The 26,376-nt window shown below is 36.2% G+C and overlaps 9 protein-coding genes and 1 pseudogene across 10 annotated transcripts; 1 reads left to right on the top strand and 9 right to left on the bottom strand.

The window, feature by feature from the left end:
* Nucleotides 1-426: 426 nt before the first annotated feature.
* Nucleotides 427-4,357, bottom strand: LOC108563296 (probable ATP-dependent RNA helicase kurz). The gene is made up of 6 exons (XM_017921928.1): nucleotides 4,130-4,357; nucleotides 3,883-4,068; nucleotides 3,191-3,830; nucleotides 974-3,134; nucleotides 598-914; nucleotides 427-542 (listed from the first exon to the last, which is right to left on the bottom strand). The coding sequence occupies exons 1-6, from the start codon at nucleotides 4,199-4,201 to the stop codon at nucleotides 454-456; spliced, it is 3,465 nt and encodes a 1,154-aa protein (XP_017777417.1). The 5' UTR covers nucleotides 4,202-4,357; the 3' UTR covers nucleotides 427-453.
* A 73-nt stretch (nucleotides 4,358-4,430) lies between these two features.
* LOC108563299 (gamma-secretase subunit pen-2) lies at nucleotides 4,431-4,997 on the top strand. Its single transcript, XM_017921932.1, has 3 exons — nucleotides 4,431-4,568; nucleotides 4,638-4,742; nucleotides 4,799-4,997. The coding sequence occupies exons 1-3, from the start codon at nucleotides 4,508-4,510 to the stop codon at nucleotides 4,933-4,935; spliced, it is 303 nt and encodes a 100-aa protein (XP_017777421.1). The 5' UTR covers nucleotides 4,431-4,507; the 3' UTR covers nucleotides 4,936-4,997.
* A 64-nt stretch (nucleotides 4,998-5,061) lies between these two features.
* LOC108563297 (glucose-6-phosphate exchanger SLC37A2) lies at nucleotides 5,062-9,337 on the bottom strand. Of its 2 annotated transcripts, XM_017921930.1 has the most exons (13): nucleotides 9,048-9,337; nucleotides 8,871-8,994; nucleotides 8,040-8,173; nucleotides 7,820-7,959; nucleotides 7,537-7,757; nucleotides 7,347-7,479; nucleotides 6,921-7,081; nucleotides 6,762-6,863; nucleotides 6,388-6,417; nucleotides 5,942-6,134; nucleotides 5,728-5,876; nucleotides 5,265-5,664; nucleotides 5,062-5,182 (listed from the first exon to the last, which is right to left on the bottom strand). In XM_017921930.1, the coding sequence occupies exons 3-13, from the start codon at nucleotides 8,153-8,155 to the stop codon at nucleotides 5,175-5,177; spliced, it is 1,653 nt and encodes a 550-aa protein (XP_017777419.1). In that variant the 5' UTR covers nucleotides 8,156-8,173; nucleotides 8,871-8,994; nucleotides 9,048-9,337; the 3' UTR covers nucleotides 5,062-5,174. The 2 variants fall into 2 exon arrangements, with proteins under 2 accessions (XP_017777419.1, XP_017777420.1); XM_017921931.1 differs by lacking the exon at nucleotides 6,388-6,417 and having other exon boundaries at nucleotides 8,871-9,337.
* A 244-nt stretch (nucleotides 9,338-9,581) lies between these two features.
* LOC108563291 (lachesin) lies at nucleotides 9,582-12,297 on the bottom strand. The gene is made up of 7 exons (XM_017921920.1): nucleotides 11,830-12,297; nucleotides 11,289-11,503; nucleotides 11,050-11,230; nucleotides 10,626-10,995; nucleotides 10,439-10,572; nucleotides 10,156-10,270; nucleotides 9,582-10,023 (listed from the first exon to the last, which is right to left on the bottom strand). Exons 1-7 carry the CDS (start codon nucleotides 11,888-11,890, stop codon nucleotides 10,002-10,004), a joined length of 1,098 nt encoding a protein of 365 aa, XP_017777409.1. The 5' UTR covers nucleotides 11,891-12,297; the 3' UTR covers nucleotides 9,582-10,001.
* Nucleotides 12,298-12,807: 510 nt separating this feature from the next.
* Nucleotides 12,808-13,984, bottom strand: LOC108563293 (farnesol dehydrogenase-like). The gene is made up of 4 exons (XM_017921923.1): nucleotides 13,765-13,984; nucleotides 13,259-13,708; nucleotides 13,055-13,204; nucleotides 12,808-13,004 (listed from the first exon to the last, which is right to left on the bottom strand). The coding sequence occupies exons 1-4, from the start codon at nucleotides 13,870-13,872 to the stop codon at nucleotides 12,963-12,965; spliced, it is 750 nt and encodes a 249-aa protein (XP_017777412.1). The 5' UTR covers nucleotides 13,873-13,984; the 3' UTR covers nucleotides 12,808-12,962.
* A 668-nt stretch (nucleotides 13,985-14,652) lies between these two features.
* On the bottom strand, nucleotides 14,653-15,806 carry LOC108563292 (farnesol dehydrogenase-like). The gene is made up of 4 exons (XM_017921922.1): nucleotides 15,668-15,806; nucleotides 15,146-15,607; nucleotides 14,931-15,080; nucleotides 14,653-14,875 (listed from the first exon to the last, which is right to left on the bottom strand). Exons 1-4 carry the CDS (start codon nucleotides 15,761-15,763, stop codon nucleotides 14,834-14,836), a joined length of 750 nt encoding a protein of 249 aa, XP_017777411.1. The 5' UTR covers nucleotides 15,764-15,806; the 3' UTR covers nucleotides 14,653-14,833.
* A 679-nt stretch (nucleotides 15,807-16,485) lies between these two features.
* Nucleotides 16,486-18,274, bottom strand: LOC108563294 (farnesol dehydrogenase-like). The gene is made up of 4 exons (XM_017921924.1): nucleotides 18,152-18,274; nucleotides 17,631-18,092; nucleotides 16,665-16,805; nucleotides 16,486-16,598 (listed from the first exon to the last, which is right to left on the bottom strand). The coding sequence occupies exons 1-4, from the start codon at nucleotides 18,245-18,247 to the stop codon at nucleotides 16,557-16,559; spliced, it is 741 nt and encodes a 246-aa protein (XP_017777413.1). The 5' UTR covers nucleotides 18,248-18,274; the 3' UTR covers nucleotides 16,486-16,556.
* Nucleotides 18,275-19,443: 1,169 nt separating this feature from the next.
* On the bottom strand, nucleotides 19,444-20,636 carry LOC108563277 (farnesol dehydrogenase-like). Its single transcript, XM_017921901.1, has 4 exons — nucleotides 20,494-20,636; nucleotides 19,973-20,437; nucleotides 19,756-19,908; nucleotides 19,444-19,697 (listed from the first exon to the last, which is right to left on the bottom strand). The coding sequence occupies exons 1-4, from the start codon at nucleotides 20,587-20,589 to the stop codon at nucleotides 19,656-19,658; spliced, it is 756 nt and encodes a 251-aa protein (XP_017777390.1). The 5' UTR covers nucleotides 20,590-20,636; the 3' UTR covers nucleotides 19,444-19,655.
* A 237-nt stretch (nucleotides 20,637-20,873) lies between these two features.
* Nucleotides 20,874-22,407, bottom strand: LOC108563274 (farnesol dehydrogenase-like). Its single transcript, XM_017921898.1, has 4 exons — nucleotides 22,312-22,407; nucleotides 21,795-22,256; nucleotides 21,221-21,379; nucleotides 20,874-20,915 (listed from the first exon to the last, which is right to left on the bottom strand). The coding sequence occupies exons 1-4, from the start codon at nucleotides 22,405-22,407 to the stop codon at nucleotides 20,874-20,876; spliced, it is 759 nt and encodes a 252-aa protein (XP_017777387.1).
* Nucleotides 22,408-22,673: 266 nt separating this feature from the next.
* On the bottom strand, nucleotides 22,674-24,232 carry LOC108563273 (annotated as a pseudogene).
* Nucleotides 24,233-26,376: the final 2,144 nt, after the last annotated feature.

Here is a 26,376-nt window from a genome sequence, read left to right as displayed (position 1 = left end):
AACATAATTACCAAATTAATTACATTTAATAATTATTTAATATTCAAGTTAGTGAAAACAGAGATGCTAATTTAAATGTAGATGTTTACATATATTTTAAAATACCGTCGCAAATCGAACCGGCGTAAAATGAACCCATATTTACAGTGAGGTAACTATAGGGTTTAGTTCTATATATGTGTAAAATTAGCAATTAATAAGCGTTATTTCGCAGCGGCGATTTGTAAATCGGCGTAAATCTAACCGGCGCAAAACGACGCTTACCTGTATTGGTATTATCAAATGCATGTCTTTCCTTGATTTTCCAATTGGTTTAGAATCAATCGTTATAAGGAGCAATCGATTATGTATTTGGGAAATGGGTAATTAATTAATAAATAAATAGTGGAAGATATTGAAACTTTTTTTTTAATAAAATATGTACAGCTTTATGTAATAAAACAATTGATTGTATTATTTTTTAGTGGAAATTGGCGGCCAGAGCAATGTGACTTCGCTGTGTGCGGATTCCGGCAACCACTGGAGATACTCGTTCAAAAGATCTGCAAATTGTACGGTTATATTAAGTTATGCTTTAAGGATATCAGTACTACATACATTTAGGATTTTCCTCCCAAACTTCGAGGAGTCGTCGCTTAGTTAAGACATTCATCGAGATGAGGGCTTGCACGATGCCCACCGTCCTGGCTTGGAGTTTGGCCCACGGCTTCAAGATGGTGCTGGCCTGGCTGAGGAGACATTTGTTATACTTAACCAGAGCCTCGCAGACTTGACCTTCGAGGAAGAACTTCGCAAACCACTTGTAGCCGTCTTGGCACTTCCCGAATTCAACTTCGACGTTCGGTAAGGGCCACGCCTGCGTTCCGAAACTTCCAGTTTTCGTGCAGAACACTTTTCCGCTAATCGAATCGTACCTGTTGTGAAAATTAAGTGTTAATTTCCTTGCATATATTGGTGATGATATTAAACAAACCTTGGTTCGGGGTCGGTTAAAGGCTCTCCGAGGTTGCAGAGATGCGGCACGTACTTGGCCAACCATTCGGGTTCGATCACGGTAACGCCGCGCATGTACATCTTGTTCGTCTCGTAAATTTCTTGATAGATAACAAATTCTGGAAGGCTTCCCTTTAAGACTGATCCTTGATGCAAGAATACAGGTTCCTCCATGTTATTAGCTCTGTATGCGTACTTGTACTTGGCCTTATCTTCGTCCTCTTTAAGTTCCTCCATCATTACTTTCTTGGCTACTTGATCGCCCATTCCTGATAAAAGAATTTGTCTGAGGAGTTTCGCTTGGATGTCGGTGGGCGGTTTCAGCTTAGGATCGACGCCGACATCTGTTTCAGGGAGATTCATCTTGATCTCATTAGTCAATTGAATCCTCAACTTCCTTATCTCCACCAAGGCTTTATGTCGAAGTCCGTTGTCATCGCAAAACCGCTCTAATCTACCTTCGGAATTGGCGAATTCTGCAGCGCCGACTGCTTTCAACAGCACCATAGGATCTCCGAGCATCAGAGAATTTCCAACACCCGCCCACTGCCTTCTGATGGCCCTCCACTTCTGTCGCACATCCTTCAATCCTTGAGGATCCACGTGCCCGATAGGAGTTTCCAATAACACCTCTTGCATACTCAAAGCTGCCACCATGCAGATGGTGTACGGCAACAGATTCTGCTGATGACTGAGAGCCAACATTTTCCCGAATCGCGGTAAAACCGGAAACTTTGAAATTGCCCTTCCCAAAGGCGTAACCTTTGAATTTTCCAGAGCTCCTAACGTCTCCAAGCGACTTTCAGCAGTCTTCAGCTGCACCAGATCCGGCACCGTTGGAAACGGGAAATTCACAACCTTATCTATTCCCATGCATTTCAGCTGTAAATACAAATCGTCGACGGGTTTTTCCTTGATTTCCGGAACGCTGAATTTTTCGAACGTGTCGTTGAAGACGGCGCTGGAGTACAGCCTGTAACAGTGGCCGGGGCCAGTTCTTCCCGCTCGTCCAGCTCTTTGATCAGCCGAAGCTTTGCTAGTCCAATTCACAAAGTAACTGCTTACACCAGTTACTTTATCGTACAATTTAACTTTCGTTTTACCCGTATCCACCACGTACTTTATATCGGGAATTGTTAAACTGGTCTCAGCAACGTTAGTGCTGACCACGCACAGCCTGCAACCCTCCGGGGGTTTCTTAAACACATTGGCTTGCTTGTAAGATGGTAACAGCGAATACAGAGGTAACACCCAAAGCGGTTGTCCTTTCTTAACAACCACCTCATCATTTTCATCGTCATCTTCCAAATCTTCCTCCTCCACGTCAGGATCTTCGTGATCTCCGGGTATACTGAAATCGTCCATATCTACATTTTCAACCAGCTTCAATTTCTTCTGTCGCTTTTTCTTCCTCAGCACATCTCCCAGTTCTTCATCTTTCTCCTCGTCCGAATCTTTCTCAACGCTCTGAACACTGCTGTACTTGGCCTTTCCCAAAGGAAACGATCTCTGCAGCTTACGCACAAGAGTCTTCACCTCTTGCTGACCGGTCACGAAGATTAAGATACCGCCCTCCGGTAACGTCGTGTGTATTTTAACAGTCTTCCTATACACTTCTCTCAAATAATTAGGCTGTGTGCGTTTGTTGAAGTGAATCGTCACTGGATATTGACGAGCCTCTACTTTGATAACTGGTGGTGTATTCTTGAATAGGCGACGATTCTCGGTGAAATCTTCAAGTCGCAAGGTAGCAGACATTATGATCAACTTTAGAGGATCGTTGCGTTTCATACGGAGAGGAACAATTCGCGACAGAAAACCAATCAAGATATCGGTGTACACGCTGCGCTCGTGAGCTTCGTCCAGGATAACCACCGAATACTTGGTTAACATGAAATCGGACTGTATCTCCTTCAGCAAAACACCATCGGTCATGAATTTGAGCTTCGTCTTCTCGGTGACGTTACCTTCGAAACGAATCAGGTAACTGACTTCATCCGAAGACAAATTCATCTCTTCACCTACGCGCTTTGACATGGAGATGGCAGCAACACGCCTGGGTTCCGTTATCGCAATCATTCGATTTAGAGCGTACCCAGCTTCATAAAGGAACTGAGGAACCTGTGTGGTTTTACCACTTCCTAAAATTACATATTCAATACAATAATAATCAACAACAAACGAATCGAAAACCTACCAGTTTCACCGGCCAAAATAATCACGGAATTTTCATTAATAATCTCCATGATCTGCTGCTCCTCAGCTAAAATTGGCAATTTCAATCTCGCCATTTGTATCTCTTCAGTCCTGTAAACTTCCACGAAAACAGCCGGTTTACTTTCAACCACTTTTTTAACATCTTCCTCTTTAAAATTTGGATTCCTCACATAACAACCACTTTGGTTCTGAGAATCTTCCTCAATTGTTTCTTCCTCTTCTTTGACAGTTTCTTCCTCTTCTTTAACAGTTTCTTCCTCGTTGTCTTTAACTTCTTGTACTTCGCACGTTTCCATCTCCTCTGTTCCATTATTTTCGTCTTCCGCTTCGCTCTCAGAGTCCGATGATTCTTCCTCGAAACCAACGACGTTTGGATCACTCTCATCCACCTCATTTCCCGTTGCTAATTGAACCCGCAACCTCTTGGATCCAGCCAAACTGTTTATCTTCACATCTCCAGAAACTAATGCCTTATCCACTTTTATTACTTTTTGTGGAAACTCTAACTCATTGAAATGCCTTTTCAATCCTTTGGTTTGTGTAGAAGCTATAGATTCATATGCTGCCAGTTCCTCTGGAGATGCTTGCACCATAGCTAAATTTTCCAATAAAGTTGAACGCTAAAAGAGAATTATGTTTAAAGAGCACAACAGAATTGAATCAAATACTTACATTGTCCTTCTTCTTCCTTCTCTCGACAATCTTTTCCAGGCGTTTTCTGTGACTTTTTGATAGGATTCTTGTAATTTGTCCATTCTTCTCCTTTTTAACTTTGGTTTTCCTTTTCTCTGAGGGCAAAACCAAAGCATTTGTTCCATCATAAGTAGTGCCAGCATCTCCTTCAATATCAAGTTTAATCTGAAAGTTTTGAATTCTTTGTTAGTTAAATAAGCTGAAATGCAGTTAAAGTATATCTTACCTTATTTGTTGAAGTATTGTCTATTTCCACCTTCTTCACTTGCCTAGCCTTCCAATTAAATGATTTACCCATGTTGAAATTATTATTAATAATTTCACTTGATTTGAGGACACTTTTGGTATTGCAGTTTACTAATACAAGGTATATTCATCAACAATACATGTTTTCTAACCTAGAAAATGCATGCCTTATATATGACCATGCTTACAGTAAGTGACAGTTGGTGACAGTTACAGTAGGACCAACATTAACAACAAGGAGTCATCTATCTGTCAAACATCTATGATTCATACTCATTCATAACAAACTGTAACAAACTTTTACGTCCATAAACTGTGTTCATTATTTAAAGTGTTTGTTAAATATTAAATAGTTATAATGGATTTAGAGAAGATGTCCAACGAGAATAAATTGGATCTGTGCAAGTGGTATTTCAAGGGTAACTAAGGTTCTTAGAAACAAGTAAATTCAACTCCTACATACTTTTTCCTTCCAACAAATTTTGCAGTTGGATTTGTTTTCCTTCCATTCATCTGGGCTGTGAATGCTATATGGTTTTTCAATGAGGCATTCAGGAAACCAGCATATGATGAACAGAAGCAAATACGAAAATGTAAGAGAATTACTAGTATTCACATAGAAGATAATAATATTGTTATTGTTTTGCAGATGTTATATTTTCTGGTATAGGGGCAATATTATGGGGGCTCGTCTTGACAGCTTGGATAATCACATTTCAAGTGAACCGTGTGGCCTGGGGACAATTTGCTGATGATCTTTCATTCATAATACCATTGGGTTCTTAATTTATTCTTTTTTTTTTTAATGTAAAATTTTGTATTTAAATATCGTTTCTGACAAATAATAATAATAATAAGCATTTACACAACACAGGTTTATAAATATCTTTATTTTTTGATATATTGTTGGAATTTGAATAACGTAAAATGTTGGTCAATTTATTTGGTACATTTTTTGTGGAGAACGCAAAAATAAATAAAAACGTTTTTAAAAAAATAAAATCCCATCTTACGCCACTTTGAGTTCAATTGTCTAAAAAAATACGCAAATTACTCATTGGAATAATTAATTGAAGAATACTGATAATTATTTATGAAAAATGATAAGAATATACCATAAAATTTTGCAAATATTCCTTGCACGGTACCAATCCGATTCTCTCGTCGATGCTGCTTGTATTTGCTAATCTCCTGTTTAACTAATCGGAGCAATAATACTAGGGCTATGATGTCCGAGGCTATCAGCATGTAGAATACGTTGTTCCAGCCGTAGCTGTATACTAGACCGGCTAGGAATGGTCCGACGCCGGCTCCGATGGAACCTGTACCATCGATTATAGCAGTGACAGTAGCCAAAGCTTTGGAGTTTCCTCTCAGGCTGGAATGTGTTCCTAGTTCTGCTGAAACCGCAGTCGTGATTAAGGCGTACGGTCCATTCACCAAAATTCCTACTAAGATTAACAGGAACATGTTTATGTTCATGCTTATCGAAGCAAAATGTTGGTAGATGAACATCTGTAATATGATCCAATTAATACACTTTGTTCTATCTGTTCCAATTTGAAGAGGTTTCCTTACCATAGGTGCTGCCATCATAAGCATTCCAACGCACGTAGAAGCGGACATTCCACTGTAATCACTTATCAAGCCGGCCGCGATGGCTCCAACTATTCCACCAACGTCGAACAATGTCGACATTTCTGCACTGTCTTTGGCAGTGATATTTTCTGTTGAAATAAATCACGAATTGAATTTCCCGAACGATCTATTCGAAGATTAAGTGAATACTTACTGGAATTCGCCAAATAAAGTGGGAGCCAATACAAGAACGTGTAACTCACCAACTTGCTGAAGAATAACGAAAGTGAGAATTCTATAACGCCTGGTATCTTGCACGCGTCTACAAAACCGATGGCTGCTTCCTCCTCGCTGTTACTCTGATTTCTCAGAAGGTAACTGCGTTCATTCACTCGCCTCTGTACTTCCTTCAATAAGCAGAACAATTAATACTCTACCTTACTACAAAGTAGCGTAAGAGTGAAGCGTGTGAAAAAAAAAAACAAGAAAAGGGATTTTTCGATACTGTGTTAGTTAGAAATTACCCAAAATATGCAATTAACCACCAACAGCAACAGAAATAATAAATTTAAACAGGTGTAAAACAATAAAATTTTGTACTAAGAATGGGAGTAGGGTGAGTGTTAAAGAATTAGTAGAATAATCAAAGCATGCACTTACAAAATCCGAATTTCTGTACCTTAGCGCGTCCTAAAAAAATATGCATGCATATTATTATTATTGATGAAAACTATTGATGTTGCTCAAGAGTTTCGTATTAATCAAATAATATATATTTTTTGATCTATCTTCTTGTTAATCAGAATTTTAAAAGCAAACTTCCAGATTGAGCGTTAGAGCCAAGACGGAAATACAGTTCACATTGTAAAAATCCAATAAGAGAATTTAGATCATGTAAATTTAATAAATTTCTGGTAGATGGTAGAAAATGCACAAAATAAAGTTCATTCATCCCCAAATATTATTATGCCCATTAATCAAATCTACTTATTAATGGTCGAGTACCAAAAGAGAACTAGAAATTTTTAAAATACCTGATCGCCAATCAATATTTCTGTATCGTCTACATCGGAGTTATTATCTTCATATGGCGATTCGACATTGGCAACTTGATCCTCCAATCTCCTATAGTTTCGCTGCAAAATTGAATTAATTGTTTGGTTGAAGTGCAATGGTGAGAAATTGAAGCTCACTTTATTATTTTCTGGGGCGTCTGGTGTTTGAAGACCAACGTCCATAGGATTTACCACTAAGAATAGATATAGTATGAAGCCGACAAAGCCCATGATGAGTCCAGGTACTATGAAGCAATTCGACCAATCTGTTTCTACGTATTTGGAGGCAATCAGAGAACCTACAAATAATTATAAATTAATGAATTATTCGCGTATTGTAAATAAATTATGTAATTAGCCTAAATTGATGTGTGTATTTTAAAGAATGACTGAAGCATAAAAATGTTTGTTTTCGAGTTGTAGTACGTGCACTGAAGAATGAATATTTTGAATAAGTATTTGTTTAGTTAATCTAAACTCTTTTATTAAGGTTATTTGTAGATTATTTGTGTTCAATATTTACTTAAATTGTGAATGATTGGTTTTTGACAACTTTATGCTTACCTAAAATATTGCCGATGCTGGTATGAGAATTCCAAATTCCGAAGATCAAGCCGCGTTTGCCCTTTCCGAACCATTTTCCGACGACGGTAACTACACCCGGCCATCCCGTTGTCTGACAGATACCACCGAAGATCTATTTGTAATGCACTTGAGTTATATATGCCTGAAATCTATAGAAAGTGATACTCACCTGCACCACGATGAAGTAAGTCATGCTGTGGATATCGTAGCTTCTGGCGATGCCAAAGAGATAGGAGGCGACACCGGAGAAGAGCATGCCAAGCGAAAGGAAGTACCGGAGGTTAACGCGCTCCGCGACAAAACCGGAAGCGAACATTGCAAAAGCGTAGGCGAATAGAAAGGCCGAGTCCAGGGTACCCAGGAGAGTGGCGGCATCGGCGTCTGATCCATCTAGAAAAACGTTTACCTTTAACCACAACGCGGGGGCCATCAGATGGGCCTCTTGTAGCTACCGAAGGGTGCCCAGTCACTCATCGTCGAGTTGTGGTCGCTGCTGTGGTGCAGCACCGGTTTCACCACCGAGATCGGCTTCCTGGACAGATGGTAGCACATGTACGATATGTAGGTAAGCAGCAGGACGCTACTTCGATAGCTGCAACAACAAAATTGATAAGTACATTAAAAAAAAAAACAAACAATAAAAAGTAATAAAATTATATGTTAGCTCCTTACCAAACCTCTCTGTTGAAGTGGAGCAGCGGGCAGCACTTTTTGCTGAGAACCCTCAAGAAGCGCACTCCCAACGGAATATCCCTTACAACAAGCGTCATCTTCGTTATTTCCGCCATTCAAGAAACCGATGTGCTCTGAAAAACGAACATTTTATTATCAAATTAAACTATACAATAGCAAAACACAATTCTATATTTTTACAATTAGTTGTTATTTTTACTATTAAAATAAAAATACTAATTAGCAAGATACAAAGATCATTTAGTAAAGCACACAACCATAATAAAATCAAAATTTATGGTGAGAATAACATACTTATAGAATTACAGCTGTAGTAGCCTTGAACATTTGCACATAATTTAAATAGTACTCACTTCAAACCATAAACTAACTGAATAAATTTTCCGAGATATTTGTTAGGAATGCATTGTTTATAGATGCTGATACATAAGTAAAACTTATGATTTGGGCATATTTATTAAACATGTCCTAAAAGTATCTGATTTCTCTAAACAACATTTAAATTGAACCTTGCTAAAAATAGGCAATTTGAAAACTGCATTTAATCTATGATTAAATTTGCAAACTTTTCTAATGCAAAGTTCAAAAAGTTATCGTTGTCGTTTGATGGAAAGACGTGAAATAAAATTATACTCGTTTAGATAAATAAGTAATAGATCAGCTGCGTGGGCATATGTAATGAATCATGTATGAACGAGCATCCACGAGCGATGTAAACAATGGAATGAGAGATTGAATAATATCTGTGTATGTATGATAACGGAAGACGAAGAGTCTTGGATGGGAAACGATGGTGGTGACTAAACTTACATGTTGCAAGAAGTTCGTGAATTCCGGCCTTGATCGTCGTCGTTTCTTCACGACTAAAAGGATTCTCGCTGTCTGCGACCTATCGCCGATGCTATATCACCATACTGACTGAATCCTCCACCAGCTGACGAATTTGACACACTATAGGTTATGTAGGCTATCTCCTTTCAAACGTACCTCTGCGTTAACGAATTGAAGAAGGATAGACTGTTGAACTGTTGTTGTGGGTGGTGGTGGTGGACAATGGAACAAAAGAACAGACCGATGGTAACGTGGCTACTTTTGCCTAACACAATAATGCTACGATGATTAATTATTTGATCTGATAAGATAACACGTCTATGTTTGCAGTTTCTTTCTTTCACTGTTCAAGTCTCTCTGTTTTCGAATTCCATTGTTTGCCTGGATACGCTGATTATTTACGTAATTGCATTCAGAAAACAACTAGCTTATGCAACTTAATGTACGCATTATATTTAAATTACATTAATGTACTACTGTTGAAGGTCTCCTGGTACTACTAGATCTGTTTTATGAATCATGTTTATTATATATTTACGTAATTGTGTTTATTAATATTTTAGTGTAAATCTATACAATCTATAAATAAACATCGATATTTCCAGCATAACATTGTGTTTGCTTATTTTCAAAATATTTAGTTTTCACATAATACAAAGTATTCAGTAGTAGTAATAACAACAAAACGTATATTAAAAATTAAGTTTTATTGCTTAAAATTAATCATTTGTTTTTACAAATTCCTTAAACTAACAACTAATATTAAACAACATAATTTCGTGCGAGAAAGAAACTTATTACGATATATATAAATACACATCATATATATAAAATTACAAAAAATATACACAGACCGGATGCGGTCCATCACAAGAATTTTCTTCTCTCTTATTGTTAATTTTCCTCTCATTTCTTTCTTCGTCCGTATTCGAATCGATTGTAGTTATTGCTTCTTTTTTTTTAATTCATTTTTTTTTGTACTAAAATAAGTAAAATTGTCAAATAAAGTGCCTCTGAGTGAAGAGTATAATTAGAACGAGATTCGTCAGGATTAGGTCGTGGTACGGGGCCGGACAGATCGACGCACTCTCCCATATTAGTCCTGGGAAATTAATGTTGGGCGTTGAAATTCCTAAAAGAAAAACAGATTACAAATATGTATCAATAAAATCATCAAAAATTTGTTTCTTGAATGATCTTATCTTAAAGAGGCTAGATGATATTTAACGTCTAAACACTACCAAACGAAATGATGAAACCTTACCTGTAGATTAACATTGAAATGGTTGCAAGAATTGCTACAGTACTGGTCGAAATTGTAGCGGCATCTCCGTATTTTGCTTGGCCACATGCAGGGGGGCAAATAGGGATTATGGATTCTACATAAATAAATAGAAAATAAAAATAAATAAATAAATAAAATAAAACACGTAAAAGAAAGGCACCAAGTGAAGCAGGCGTCGCTACTTAAAATGGCACGGCATTCTCGAACATCCATCAAAATACACGAACTGAGCAGGCTTTCGTATTAAGTAATAAGTTCTTACCGAAGAGCTCCACACGACCTTCCTCTGAGCCCAATTTATTGGAAGCCTTGCAAACGTATTCTCCGTACTGCCTCTTCTCGATGGTCACCACTCTGATCGTGCTGTCGGTGAATTCATCGGCGGTCGCAAAATGGCTACAAATTTAGATTAGTAATTGTTTTTAACGTATTTTTCTTCTTTTAATTACCTAATGTAGTAATGTTGGTTGTTGGATAAGACCACACCGTTTTTCACCCAAGTGATGGCTGGTGGCGGATAAGCTTCGATGTGACATTCCAAGTCCATATCGTATTGAAGAGCTTGTCCCAATCTGGGTCTGGGCACGGTCACGACGGGCGCAAACTCCACTTCCACGGCGATGTTCCTCCTGGATCCTTGACCAACTCCATTTTCGGCGACGCAATAGTAGGTACCTCTATCCTCCTTCTTAACACTTTTGATTTCGAGGATATTGCTCCTGTAAATCGTACCGCCTGTCGGTAAAATAGCATTGTTCTCACGGCGCCAAGTGATTTTCGGAGTCGGATATCCTCCAGCGAAGCACTCCAACTGTACAGCTGCAAGAAACCCATCAATAAAACTTCCCAACAACGAAAAGAAAGAAATCTTACATTCTCCTTCAGAAACTACCACAGATCTCGTGGAATTGTCCGAAATGACCGGAGGTTTCCTAACTTGAAGAACAACATCAGCAGTGATCTTGCTGTTAACTGAAATCAGCACTTGACAATAATAAGTTCCTGCATCAGTCTCTTGTATATCTTTGATTTGCAGGGTGTATGTGGAACTGGCCTAGAATATAATTAACAGTTTAAATTTGATTTTTCCAAAGATTTAGATTTCTTTCTACCCTATCAAATCGGAGTGCAAATCTGGAATCCTGCAGAATGAGGGTTGACAGTGTTGAGATGGGAATGGTGTTTGTGTTAGCTGGATCATTCTTCATCCAAAGCACTGGGTATTCCTGCGAATACTGGACAGAGCAAACTAATTCAACAGTTCCTCCAATATCTTTGATTTGCTCTTGCGATATATACGAAATTGTTGGGGACCTCTGGCACACGGCTGAAAATGATAACAGTTATATAGGCAACGCAACGTACACACTCTTTGTAGCATCCTTTTACTTGTTTATAATTAGTATAAATATTGAAGAAAGTTAAGCTGGAGAGATTTACGCTCTACTATTAATAGTTTAAATTAATATCATAAATTCGTAGAGTTTCTTCCTGCCACGATTTCTCTTCGACGTTTGTGTATATAAACACGGCATTTAATAGCACGAAGAGAAAAATCAATGAATAATACTAACAATATGTTGATTAAAACTAACAATTGTATGAATTGCGTATTTTTAAACAAATTATGATAGTTATTATGCGGTCACTCACCAATTTCGATCAATGTAAACAACACGAATCCAGTGATTAGAATTTTTTGGGCAGACGCCATGTTGATGGTATAAATGGTTTTCTACTACTGGTCCGTAATTCCACCGTGTGTGTGACACTCAACCACACCTTTTTTCTTCTATCCGTTGCACAGGTAAACGACTACGGCAAGTCCAGATGCACCTCCTGGTATATTCCCTTTTTTATCCTTGATGTTTGGTCCTTCTGTAGACAAAGCGCCGGTCAACCCTTGAGGAACGCACAAAGAACAAGCACCACGATATATATATATATTCTGCAAGAAACGCCTTTTCCAACAATGCGAGCGATCCCCTCACCGACTAAAAATTATATCCATGTGCTTCTATATAAAAGAAGCGCAGGCATTTGCTTGTGGAAAATCCAATTGATCTTAGGGTCAAATTATTTCACTGTTCTTTTTAATGTTGATAACTTTTTTTTTTCTTGTTTAACTCCAACTCAGTTCAAGGCAACTACGTAACTAAATGAATCAACATTTTACTCAGTGTAAAATGATATTTTATGAATAATATTATTAACAGTTATGTTCTTGGAAAAAGTTATGCATTGGATGAATTTTAAAAACTTAACTGAATATTGTACATTTACAATAGTACATTTGAAGGATGTTTAATCCGCAGCATACGTTTCAAATATTACTGCTTTTTAAAGGGGTCGTTAAAAGCTTGTTTATTGTTCTGCCTACATAAGCGAACCGTAATAAAACGAATACAAGAAAGCTATTACTGAAGACTTTCACCTTAGCATTCAAGTATTATAATGCGTTTCGAGTGCTTCAATGCACCCTAAATAAAACCATAAATCATTTTAAAGGTTTCGTCTGATTCTGCCACAATCCAATTTTCGACTTCAAACAAATATTAACATATTATAAAGCATTTAATAAACAACTTTTTTTTTTATATTAACAAATATAAAGATTAACTATGATTTTAACAATAAAAAAAATGTTTTGGAATCGTTTCATATGAATCGCCGTTTTACCCAAAAGAAAAGAAAAATACTAGAAGTGCGAATTAAAGTTATCTAAGTAGAGTAAATATCTATCTCATGTAATAAGTTGCTTTCGTTATCTGGTAGGTAAACAGGATTCAAACAGGTTCTCCGAGGGGTCTTATTAATACGTCTTGTACCTGTGAAAAGGGTGAATGTTAAACTCTGCCAAGGCAAATATACATTGTACCTGAACGTGCGGAGGAGTAGATAAGACGTAGATAACAGCATCGGAGACGTCGTCGCATCGAAGTTTAGGGAAGGTCTTCAAGAAATCCGAGTCGCACGTTTCCTTGTTGATCAATAATAATTCGGTATCAACTGGACCTGGACTAACGCTCTATAAAAAAAAACAAATTATTAACTTTAAATAAAATAAGTGTAATATATTTACAGAAATCCTGATGTTAGTTCCACTGTGCAACAATTCCTGTCTCAAGGTTTCCGTTAAAGCTGTGACTGCGTGCTTCGAAGCCGTGTACATATTCACATTGGGCACGAAAGCGACGTAATGACCCAGGACGCTGTTGATGTGAATTACGTGACCATCGATGTTGTGATCTTTCATGTGTGATATAGCCTCTCTGGTCGCAATGGATAAACCCAATACGTTCGTATCCAAAACAGACTTCCACATCTTCGCGTCTCCATCAATAAGTGTAGTCGGTTGAGATAAACCTGCGTTGTTGACCAAAACGCTTACCGGACCTACGTTCTTCAAGATCCATTCGAAGGCCTCGACAACTTCATCCTCCTGCGTGATGTCCACTTTCAAACCTAACAAAGATCCGTTCGTCGAAGAAATGGGTTTGATTAAGTGGATGCGACGCGCCAATCCGACGACCTTCGAAAGATTTTTTTTTAATATCTAGATGTTAACTTAGCGATTTTTAAATTCACCTTCATTCCTTGCTGGCAAAGGGATTTTGCCACTTCAGCACCGATCCCAGTGCTGGCGCCTGTTACCACAGCCACCTTGCCCACCCATCTATCCATTGAGAGCACCATGTTCTTCGCTCGCCTTTTGCTTTTACACTAAACCAATTATTTCTTACATGTTTACTTTGCATTATGTTAACCTTGCAAGTCTCGTTTCTATTTTGTTTCTTTGGCAAAGATATTATTTCGAAACAATTAATTAACAATAAACAAATGTAATTTCTTAACGATTTCTTTTACATTTTTTTTAATGAATTAATTTAATACAGAACTAATCTTGTTTGTAATTATGTAAAATGCAATATATTTGCAATCATTTGTAAAAGTGAGAAAGGTACATCGAGGTTATCGTAAAAGAGATATAACGAATGCTTCATGTAAAAGGTTGTTTTCAATTTTATACAATTTGATTTAAACATTTCTTCCCAACGTTTCTGCCAAAATAAACATGTTTATCTGTCCATATCAACAGGGCTATTAAAAGAGTTATTTAATTGGAACAAATCTGAAAACTATTTATAATTTCACAGATTACTGAGTTTTATAATTGCAACTTTTTTTAATTGTCACGAACTTTTATTTTTAAAGAATCTGGCATGATCCAATTTTATTGTTAGTTATTATAAACACCTGGAATTGTAAATTGTTAAATATTACTTTTCGTAACGTATTTGACGAAGGGAACATGATTGACAAGGATATTATGAAAAGTTGACTTTGATTAATTTAAATGTTTAATGAATTATGAACTTTAGAGTCTAAAAAAATTATTTATAAAATTTCTATTTGAATAAAATCACACTCAAGGATACATAAGGAAATCTATAAATAGTTTAATAATAAACACTGTTTTATTGCAGATATATTTATAATATTCCTTTTTCTATATTTAAATTGTTTATAATGCTCACTGTGCGTCAAACCGAAACATCTGAGAGGATTTACCAATTACTAGTTAGTCACTTCCGATGACATTTATGTCACATGTTAATTAATTATTATTTTAATAGTGTTGTTTGTTACTTATGTATTAATAATCTTCTCCAACAACTTTAATAGTTAGCTCGTGAATCTGCAAAGAGAAATTAAATTAGTATGAATGGCAATTTCTTTAGTGAAGATCTTACTTGAACGTGTGGAGGAGTACCGATGACATACGCCACTGCATCGGCCACATCTTCAGAGTTCAACTTCGGAGCTTGTTCTACATAACTCTGGACTTCCTCTTTTCCAATGTTATTAAGCAACACTGTATTCACCAAGCCGGGACTTATGCTCTAATAAAATTGTAATTTGAAAGTAACGATAAAGATGAAGAGACACAGAGAGAGAGATAACTTACTGAAACTTTAATTTTGATCTTTTCATCGATCAATTCCTTCCTCAAAATTTCCGTTAAATTGGTGACCGCGTATTTGCTGGCACCGTAAACGTTGGTGTTCTGCATATAAATTGGAGTGTGCCCTGTAATGCTATTGATGTGCACTATGTGACCCTCGACTTTATTAGCTTGCATGTTCTGGATGGCCTCTCTTGTGGCGATGCACAAGCCCAAAACGTTCGTGTCCAGAACGGTCTTCCATTGGGAAGTCTCTCCCGAAATCAGATTCGCATTTGTTAAAACGCCGGCATTGTTGACGAGGACGTGGACAGGTCCCAAATTCTCGGTGGTCCATTTGAAAGCTTTCAGGATGTCATCTTCGACGGACATGTCAACTTTGACGGCGTACAGTTTTCCGCGTTTTCCTTTCAACTTTTCCGCCTGTTGCTGAACCAACTCCACCCTTCGGGCCAACCCGACAACCTTAAAGGATAATTCAATTACATTTTTTTTTTAATTAAGATTAAGAATCGAAAACTTTACCACACATCCTTCCTCGACAAGTCTGGCGCAGATCGCAGCGCCAATACCGGCACTGGCTCCAGTAACAATTGCAACTTTGCCCCTCCAACGATCCATTTCAGCTGCAACTTGTTAAATGATGAATGGACACGATTCTCCTATTTATACCATCCATCATTGATGCAAACACACAAGATTTATTGTATTATAAATCAGTGCCGTATTAAGACCAACATTAACAACCCAATTTCGAAAGTAATATTTGTTTTTCGGTGAGATAAATTTCAACACGCATGAAAGGAAGCGATTAATGAACTAATTTAATAAAAAATATTCCAGCGCGTTGCAGATTGTTCTGAATCATACGTTTTGTTGATGCAAAATTACGAATACGGTCCTGCTCCTTGCATGGAAAGTAATAAGATACAACTCTAAAAAAATAGAAAACATCATAAAAGAGAAAATAAAAAAAACGTTATAAAAAATATTTATTATAATTACTTACTTAATAGGCAATTTGCGTATTTGTTATGTGGTTTTAAAGGTCGATCAAAAATATTTTACATATGTAAAACTAAACAGAACAACATTTTTCATAAATTATATTCGATAGAGTTTAAATTTATCGTTGCACATGCTGCACTCGTTTTGTTTTTGTTTCTTTTATTCTATTTACAAGCAAAACAAGAAAAAAAAATACATCAATGCATCGTTTGAATTTCAATTTGTTGCGCTAACGATTCACACAATAACAAATATCGTTTACGCATTGTGCTGTATTTTTCGGTATTACACAACGCATTTACATTTCAAGTTCAGGTTATAATTAAATACAATACATCTGTTAATTTTTATTTGTGATTATTACATTTTCAATAATTACAATATATTATTTCTGTTATTTGTGATATTACTGCATCTCCCCGTACGGTTTTATCGTCAATTCGCTTACCTGTAAAAATAAAGATAGAATGATGAAATGTGGTTGAAGGAAAAAAAATAATATTTATAATCGTACCTGGACGTTTGGTGGAGTGGATAGGATGTAGATGAGGGCATTGGCTACGTCCTCCGACTTTAACATTGGAAAGGACTTGATTATATCCGCAAGGTGATCGTGGTGAAGAAGGTCCGTCTCCACCAATCCAGGACTTAGACTCTATAATGGAAAAGATATAATTTTATGTTTAATACGAGGGCAGTCTCTGAAGTACCCGACCTCATGTATAAATGGTGGTTTTTGTTTGAAAAAAAACTACTATGATCGAAAGTATCAAGCTAATAAGGATTACATTTGAAGACGCTACGTTGGGAAAACAAATGGTTATCGTGATACAATATTTTCATTTAAAAGGTCTTAGTCCAACCAATATCAAAGCCGACCTAGATTCTACTCTTGGAGAGTTTGCTTCTTCGTTTACAATAAAAAAAATATTGGTTGGCAGAGTTTAAACGAGGTTGTACGAGCTGCCAAAATGAACATTGAAGATCACGCCAGAAATTGTAAAAAACATCCACAAAATAGTATAGGATGGCCGTCGACTGAAAGTGCGTGAGATAGCAGACATAGTAGGCATTTCCAGAAGTGCTGTACATCGCATATTGGCTGAAAATTTGGAATTGAGGAAGCTGTGCAAGATGGATACCGCATTTGTTCAAAATTAAGATAGTTCATTCGTTATCGCGATGACCAAAATCAATGATATAAAATTGGAATTGCTTCCTCGCGCACCCATTTGCCAGATTTAGCCTCCTGGCATTATTTTCTCTATCCAAACTTAAAAAAATGGCTCGGTGGTAAAAGATTTTCCAACAATAAAGACTGCGGTTTCGGGCTATTTTGTAAAGTTCGACGGTTCTTACTATATAAACGCTAGGAAAAGTGTATCGAGTTAAAAAAGGACTTTGCTAAGTTATAAAGATATAAGTCCTTCTGGGACTACACTCGTATTTAATTACTTTTTTAAATTATTGCGAAACTTACTGTGATTTTAACCCGGATGTTTTCAGCTATCATCTCCAACCTGAACATCTCCGTCAAATTGGTGATGGCGTGTTTGCTCGCCGAATACAGATTGGTCATGGGCAGATAAACCTGTTTATGTCCAGCAACGCTATTTATGTTGACAATGTGACCCTCGACGTTGTTCTTCTTCATGATCTGGATGGCCTCTCTGGTGGCGATGCAAAGACCGAGAACGTTCGTCTCGAGAACCTGCCTCCACTTCGAAGTCTCGCCCATCACCAAGTTGGTGCAATTCATCACACCTGCGTTGTTCACGAGGACGTGAACGGGTCCGACGTTTGAAGAAATCCATTCGAAGGCAGCTTTGATCTCCTCCTCGACGGTCATGTCGGTTTTCAGCGCGTGAATCTTACCAGGTTTTCCTTCGACACTCTCAGCCAACTGCTGCATCAATTCTAACCTCCTCGCCAATCCGACCACCTCAATAGAAAATCGGTATTATTATTATAATTGTTAAAAGCGCAGAGCAATTTCCTTACCACGCATCCTTCTTCCACGAGTTTTCTGCATATTGCAGCACCGATCCCGGAACTCGCTCCAGTCACGACAACAACTTTACCTCTCCACTGGTTCATGTTGACTCGTTACAAGACAATGTAGTATATTCTATATATAAGCACATCAGAATTCGCAATCAACAAGATTACTTAATTTGTTTCTTGCAAGTTAACACGATAACATGTTCATTATAATTTCGTCAGCAATACCAATATATTCTTTTTATCCTAAAATACAGTAAATTGCTAAAAAACATGTATATATTCTTATTACCATAGAACAATAATGAATTGTATACACATTGTTTTTTTTTACAATTAATTCGTGATTGATTGACGCAATAATTTTTTTGTTCATTATCGCGTATCGATTTTTATTGTCATCACTAAAATTATCTATGTGGAGCGATTAGAATTACTCGCAGTTTCTTACAAAACAAAAATTATTATTTCCTATTAAAAAAGAAACAAATTTACACATTGCGATATTAATTGAAAGTCATTTAAAAGTTAATGGTGTTTTACCATTAACTTTTAAATGACTTTCGTCTGTGAATATAGATTGCACAAGTTTCAATAGACGTTTATATTGATGAATCAATCATTAACACATTTTCAATAATTATTAAAATAAATGCAGCTGCGGAAATGCAATTATTGGCATTATTCCTGGTATGGTCTAAATTATCGCTCGTGGAATAATTTTGCTAGTTCCAAGGACGAGCGAATTTAAATTGATTATGTAATATGTGTTAATGTTCATTGCATGCAATTGATAAATTGTGAACAAATGATGTAGTTTATTATCTGCACGAGAATTATTTCTTCAAACATTTATTTTTTTTATAAATTTCTTTTCATTTTTTCATTATTTGTAATGACTATTTCCTGCCCCAAATCGGCTCTGATGATATCATACTTTTTTTTTTTCTTAAATAATTTCTATCGAATTCTAATCCTTTCTATATCTATCATTGTCGCTTCGATTTTCGGTGAAACGTTGCTTATCAGCTTTACAATTTATTTGCTTGTGTAACATTATAGTAGTATTAGACAGATGTTTCTGTATCAGGTTCGGAGATAATAGTTGCGAGGACTTTTGTATTAATCTAGTAAAACGCAGAAGATTTCATAATCTTAGCATTCCTACAACATTTCTTGTATATAATAAATATTAAAATAATAAATACAATAAATAAATCAAAAACTTATTGGATTAAACAGATTTTATTTTATAATTCTCAATGTTTCCATATATTGATTTCATTTAAGTTAACATTCAAATTGAAATACTTGATTTACGTATTATGGGTTGCCTATAAGTTCTGAAAGTTGTATTTAAATAAATTCAAATTAGCAGCTCTCTCAGATGAGAAAAGAAATGAGTTGAACAAGTCTATCTTTGGTGAAATACTGACGGAATTGAGTTGTAGCCAAATTGAAAATGAAGTAGACGAATAAAAAAACAATTTACTGATGTTGATTGCTAAAATAATTCTCCAAAGGGTCTAATCATGAGTTCGGTGATCTAAAACAAATTATTTAATTAATATATCGGATATAGATAAAAAGTTTTTGTAACGAACGTGGACATTTGGAGGAGTACTGAGGATATAAGCAACGGAATCCGCGACATCTTCCGATTCTAATTTCGGTGCTTCATCGACGATTTGTTCCGACTTGCGATCGTTGCATAAATGTCTGATTATTGCCGTATCCACCAATCCCGGACTGACGCTCTGAAACAAAACAAAATAAACAAAAAGAACATTGTATTTATGCATACGATTGAAAATATCTTACCGAAACTTTGATGTTAATTTTCTCCGCGATCAACTCTTTCCTGAGCGTCTCCGCGAGATTTGTGACCGCATACTTGCTGGCCCCATACACGTTAATCTTCGGTATGTAAATGGTGGAATGTCCTGTAACGCTGTTGATGTGGATGATGTGTCCTTCGATGTTCCTCTTCTTCATGATCTGTATGGCTTCCCGGGTGGCGATGCAGAGGCCGATAACGTTTGTGTCCATCACTGTCCTCCATTTGGCGGTATCGCCGGAGATCAGATCCGTACCGCCGGTCACAGTGCCCGCGTTATTCACGAGGATGTGAACGGGACCGACGTTCTCCAATGTCCATTTGAATGCTTTGATTATGTCCTCCTCGACGGTCAAATCCGCCTTGTAAGCGTAAAGCTTACCGCGCTTACCTTGAAGACCCTTGGCGTGCTGCTGGACCATCTCCACTCTTCTCGCCAATCCCACAACCTTTATAATTAAACAACAATCAAATTACCATTGATTTACCATTGATTATCATTTACCAAACATCCTTCTTCGACAAGCCTGTAGCATATAGCTGCACCGATACCGACGCTGGCGCCAGTTACAATAGCCACTTTGCCTCTCCAACGATCCATTTCCAAAAGAGAATCTGATCCCACTGATTCAATCGCTACAAAACATCTCTTTATATATGCGCACAAACCAATCCTTAATGATACTTATTACATACGTGCAGTAAACAAATATTCATTGTTTTTAATTCAATGTAATCTGTAAACGTAGCACGCAACGAAGATTTCAAAGAATATATTAATATACATAAAATAATATAATAAAAAAAAAGTTATTATAAAAGGTTTATTACATGATAAAAATATATAAAAATAAAAGAACAAAAACTTGGAATGCTGGACCATCCTTACACAGGTTCTCCTGTCGGCCTTATTGTAAGTTCAGTTACCTAAAACAGAAATAAATAATTAATGTACAAAATGATTCGTTGCGTGCCTCTAACTATCCTCATTATCTTGTTTTGTTTCTTCTTTAAAACGTGTAGATTTTTTTGCAGCAATGAAGAAAGCCAATACTTCAATAACAAATTATTTAGATAGAAAAATATTGTTTGAGTAATGCATTGAAAATAATCTTTCTTTTTATATGAAGTAGCTCAAGTCAACTTGAAGTAATAAATAAGAGTGTTTATATCCTTGACATGCACATGATTTATCTTCTATAATATATAGAAATGAACAATTATATACTTACTTGAACGTGTTGAGGTGTACCGAGCACATAGATCACAGCATCAGCAACGTCTTTGCTCTCCAAATATGGAGCGGATTCCTCTAATTCTTTGATCTCTTTCAAATCGAAAAAACCGTTCGCCGAGCCTATTTCCGTTTTAACGTAACCTGGACTAACGCTCTTGAACAATACAATAATTTGACCTTAAGTATTGGTTATATCTATGATTTTTGAACATAAAACGACTATTTAATCTCATGAGTTCTTCGTATTGTGCAAATATGTTGAAGTGCTTTAAGAAACTTTGATTTAACGATGCAATTTAGTAGTTAAAAATAAAAGATTGTGAAAATGTCAATGATGAAGTTTAATCTTTTAATTATTTAGTAAGAGAAAAAGTGGGTTACTTCTGTTTATGGATATTCAGAGAAAGTTTTGGCTCGGATGGAATTTAAACTGATAAAAAAATACAATTATTGCATATGAGCAAAGTTCATATTATAAATTTGTTTTTATCATTAGCTCATTGTAGTTTCAATGGTAGTGTAATAATATTGATAAGAAGTTTCGAATGATTGCAAATTTATTTTATTACCGTAACCTTGATTTTGCTTCCCCGCTGGAAAAGTTCCTGCCTGAGCGTTTCCGTGAATCCGGTGATGGCGTGCTTCGATGCTGGATACATATTATTCAAAGGTAGCATCGGCACGTAATGTCCGCAAATGCTGTTGATGTTCAGGATGTGTCCTTCGACCTTACCCTCCAACATCTTTTGAACTACCTCTCGCGTACCTATAGCGACGGAAATCAGGTTGGTCTCGATGACCAGTCGAAAGTCTTCGGAGCTACCTGTTATCAGATCGACGGGTCTCGCGACTCCGGCGTTGTTGATCAGTATATGCGCGACTCCGAATTTTTCAGCAGCCCATTTCAGTGATTCCAAGAGCTCTGATTCTTTGGTAATATCAGTTTTTCTGGCGTGAAGTTTTCCAGGTTGTCCTTCCAATGTTCGAGCCAAAGCTTCGACCCTGTCCACACGCCTCGCCAATCCCACAACCTATACAATACATCTTCCTTAGTTATCATTTTATATTAATCAAGCTGTTCTTTACCTGCAGCCCTTTTTTCACCAGTTCTTCGGAAATAGCGTACCCGATGCCAGAGCTGGCTCCGGTGACGATAGCCAACTTCCCATGCCAACGATCCATTATCGAAGAAGGCCAGAACGTAACTACTGTCAATTGTGGTGAGACAAATGAGAAGATCGCGTTTGTCCGAAACTTTCACGGGACTTTCTTACTTTCATTATGGAGATTGTGGAGGGAACAAAAAAAATTGGGGTCATTGCGTGCTTCAAACATTTTCTCATTGATTATATATATATATTTCTATGAACTTTATCTTAGAGTTTAAGACTTTTTTTTCACTCTAAGTTAAACATACATTTTAATGTTTCAGAAACAAAAATCTAAAATTATTCAAATAAATTAATAGGTTCTAAGTTTAAGAAGATTGTCGATTTGGTGGTGTACACGAACGCGTTCGAAACCAATTCCAGAGGCGTTGGGGTGTTTTCGTTCAATTCAAGTTTGAAATTTTTCAAAATCGTCGTGAGTCCGATTTTAACTTGCAATAATCCAAATCGTTTTCCTGAAATTAAAGATTCTGCTGGTAAATGCAAAAAGTGGTGCAATTACCAATGCAATCGCCAAAACCTAAATGCACGAATGGGATTTTTTGATATGGAGGGAATCTTTCGGGGTTGAAGCTCTTTGGATCTGGAAAATATTCTTCGTCCATGTGAAGACCTAAGATGTGCACTTTTGTTCCTTTTTCCAAAATTAAATCTGTTCCTTTTACTTTATAAGTGTTAGTGCATACTCTGCTCAAAATAGGAGCCACCGGATACATGCGTAAAGTTTCTGAAAATATAAAATTAGTTGCAATCATTGTTTTTTTGTCTTGGTATTATAATTACCATTGATTAGTTGTTCCATGTATTTCAGTTCGTTCATCGATTCATAGGATAAGTTTCCATCGTACTTTTTCAAGGTTTTGTTGACTCGAGCTTTCTTCTGCATGATTCTTCGCCAACTCGTACAAACAGAATTGCATCCTGGAGGAGGAAGTTTCAAAACCTGCTGAGAAGAAGAGGAACGCCTGACCGCAAATTTCTGCGATGCTGAGCGCATTCTCTTCTTTCTTCAGATCAATTAGAATTTGCATGAAATCGTTCCTCCTGATCCTGTTGGTTTTGCGGTACAATGTGTTACTCTTGACCACACTCAAGAAGAATTCCGACACTTCTGCATCATGATGTTTGATACCTAGGAATCTGGATAATCCGGTGAACAATAGTTTCAAGTTGCTCAATTTGGTGCAATTGAAAATTTTCTTCCCGTACATTCGGAACGCTGCGTCTGGTTCTTTAAAGCTGTTGCATTCCAATCCGAAAGCCACCGAACCTATTACATCTGTCGTGTAACATGCCAGGATTTCCTTGATGTCGATTGGTCCTTTACTCTGATCCATCAGCGTTAGTTTCATCGGTTCGGCGCAATCCACCAAAGCTTGGAACATGTTACGTATCTTACCGGAGGTGAAGGTCATTTTAACCCTCAGATTCTTCCATTTGGATCCTTCCAAACTGAAGAGTTGAACGCTCAACGGGTCAGATTTCTCGTTGGAGTAAACGTCGCGGTCGGTGAAATGATCAAAGTTATTTATTAGTATCGATTTGATAATCGATGGATCTACTGGAACGTAGATCGGCGATATTCCCAGGTAGATTCCGGCGTGTTTCAGGTCGTACCCTTCTACACAGTGTTTGCAAAATACTACAAACACTTCAAGTTTGTAGTATTTTGCAAACACTATGTAGAAGGGTACGTTTCTCGTGAAAGGATTAGTCGCGTAGCCGAAAGGAAACTTTGGGGTGATGTTGTAAACATCTCGTCTATCCCAATATCGATAACATCTTTTCACTAGCACTATTGAGACTGCTAGAATACACAGCATCAGCCAAATGATCATTTTGGCTAAAACATTTCTAGTTTTAGATAAAATATGGTATTATTATACAAGTAAAAACAAAACTTCTTACTTGAATACAAAACGACTCTTAATATTGTCGAAGAAATAGTATATTTTTCAGATTGAATATCCAAGTAGTGTTCACTGTTTCTTCTTCAGAAGACTGATATGAAAGCAAGCTCATCAAGTGTTCTAAAGGAAGTGATTAGTTAAACATAAAAGTTTCTACAGTTATCTCCAAATTTGAACAATGTTATTAAAATAAACTCATTATCAAATTATGCAATCGGATGCAATAGATAAAAAGCAATTACTAGTTTATTTATATTTGTTAAACATTAATTTTAAGAAAAAAGTTTGAACAAGAATAACTATTGATGAATATTTATAAATTATTATTTATATGATATAAACATGAACTTTTATGTGAATAATAAATTCGTACTTCTGAGCTATCTCATTCTGCAATTAATAAATAAACTCCGGTTAATTTATGAGAATAAGAATACAAAATGTGTTTTCTGTGAATTGAAAAATATCAATAATCAATTATCCACTATAATTGGTCTTGTTTGTTTTTAAATTTTAAGAAAATGAAAGAAAAAAAATCGCATATTTGGAAATATTATTTTATTTATTGCCACCGTAGTCTTTCTACCTGTGGAGTATAATATTAATATAGCTCTGAAATCATTACATTATTTACAAATAATGACTTATAATGAAACCGTCATAAATCACATCGAAAGTTAAATAGCATTAAAAAAGATCATGCTATAAATTTGGTGGAATTACAAAGGTGTTTTGTATTTTATGGTGGATGTAAACGATCAATTCAAATGTTTACTGTCAAAAACAAATGAAACTGGAGGAAACAATCAAAGGAAAATGGTTCAGTTTTTTCTTGTAGTTGTTTTTGGAGCGAGAATCGTTAGTAAACATAAGGTATGAGATGACTTCCGACTTTACCTAGTTTTTATATTTAGAAATTTCTAAAGTATCTTTAGTGCGTGTTTTAATTGAGCTTAATTAAAATTCAGGTCGAAGATGATTGGAAATTATTGGGATGCTGCAAAATGACAGTATTTTGTAATAGTTGCCCAAATGCCTCAAAGTTAATGCATTATGTTTTCTAAATACTTTGATTAAGATAAGATAATCATTGCTTATCAAAAAAAAAAAGTGCCGATTGCCAATGAATAGATAACGGCTTAAACAACTATTCATATAATATCAAATAAAATGTTACAATACAAAAAACATATGATTGATCGATTTAATTACGAATGATACAATTACAATAGGTGTGATATGCATAATAATTGTACACTAAATAGAATGAAATACATAATAAAATCCAAAAAAACAATGATAAAATAAAGGATTAAAAAATGATAGTACAGGTAAATGGTTAGCATTTACATATAGATACTAAATTCACTTAATTGTTGTCTTATCAAAAGCATGGTGATAAAGTCACTATCAATCGAAAAGATAACTATTTTTCTTTTTTTTTGTACTCTCTTGTTTCGAGTAAACTTTGACGCAATGAATTGACTCAGTATTGCTATATCGCCAATAATGATAACACTAAAATATGCAATACTTGTGTATGTAACAGGTGAGTTCGATCGCTTTATAAATTATTACGTTATTCCTGAAATTCATACTTTTTTTTGTTTAAGTGTACATTCATTTTGGAACGGCATCCAATGTTAACATACCAAATGGACAATCCGATGGTGAACACAAGGTGTGGCCTAATTCTAGTTGGGCGAGCTCAAAACACTCAAATCCAATACAAACTCGGAATTGGAGATTTTTAACTGGACAAGGAACTAACTTAAGTAAGGTATCAAGTGAATTTACAGATGCGGCAAAATATGAAGTAAAATATCTAAGTGAATTGAAACAATCGGAAGAAGCGCGATCAAAACGGGTTACTCAATTAAAATTATCGCCAAATATATTGAAGAGAGATGCAGGATCTAATGATGAACAAAACGATGAAAGCGAACCACCAGAAGTTTGGGTTACAGAAAAACCAAATACTCCAAATAATTGGCCAACTCCAAATCCATGGCCAACTGAAAAACCAACACAACCGGATCCATGGATAACTGAAAAACCAACACCACCACAAC

Source organism: Nicrophorus vespilloides, unplaced genomic scaffold (assembly GCF_001412225.1).
Source record: "Nicrophorus vespilloides isolate i.1.1-1 unplaced genomic scaffold, Nicve_v1.0, whole genome shotgun sequence".
Classification (NCBI taxonomy): domain Eukaryota; kingdom Metazoa; phylum Arthropoda; class Insecta; order Coleoptera; family Silphidae; genus Nicrophorus; species Nicrophorus vespilloides.
Note: the sequence above shows the minus strand (reverse complement) of the source record. Positions and strands in the feature narration are given on the sequence as shown.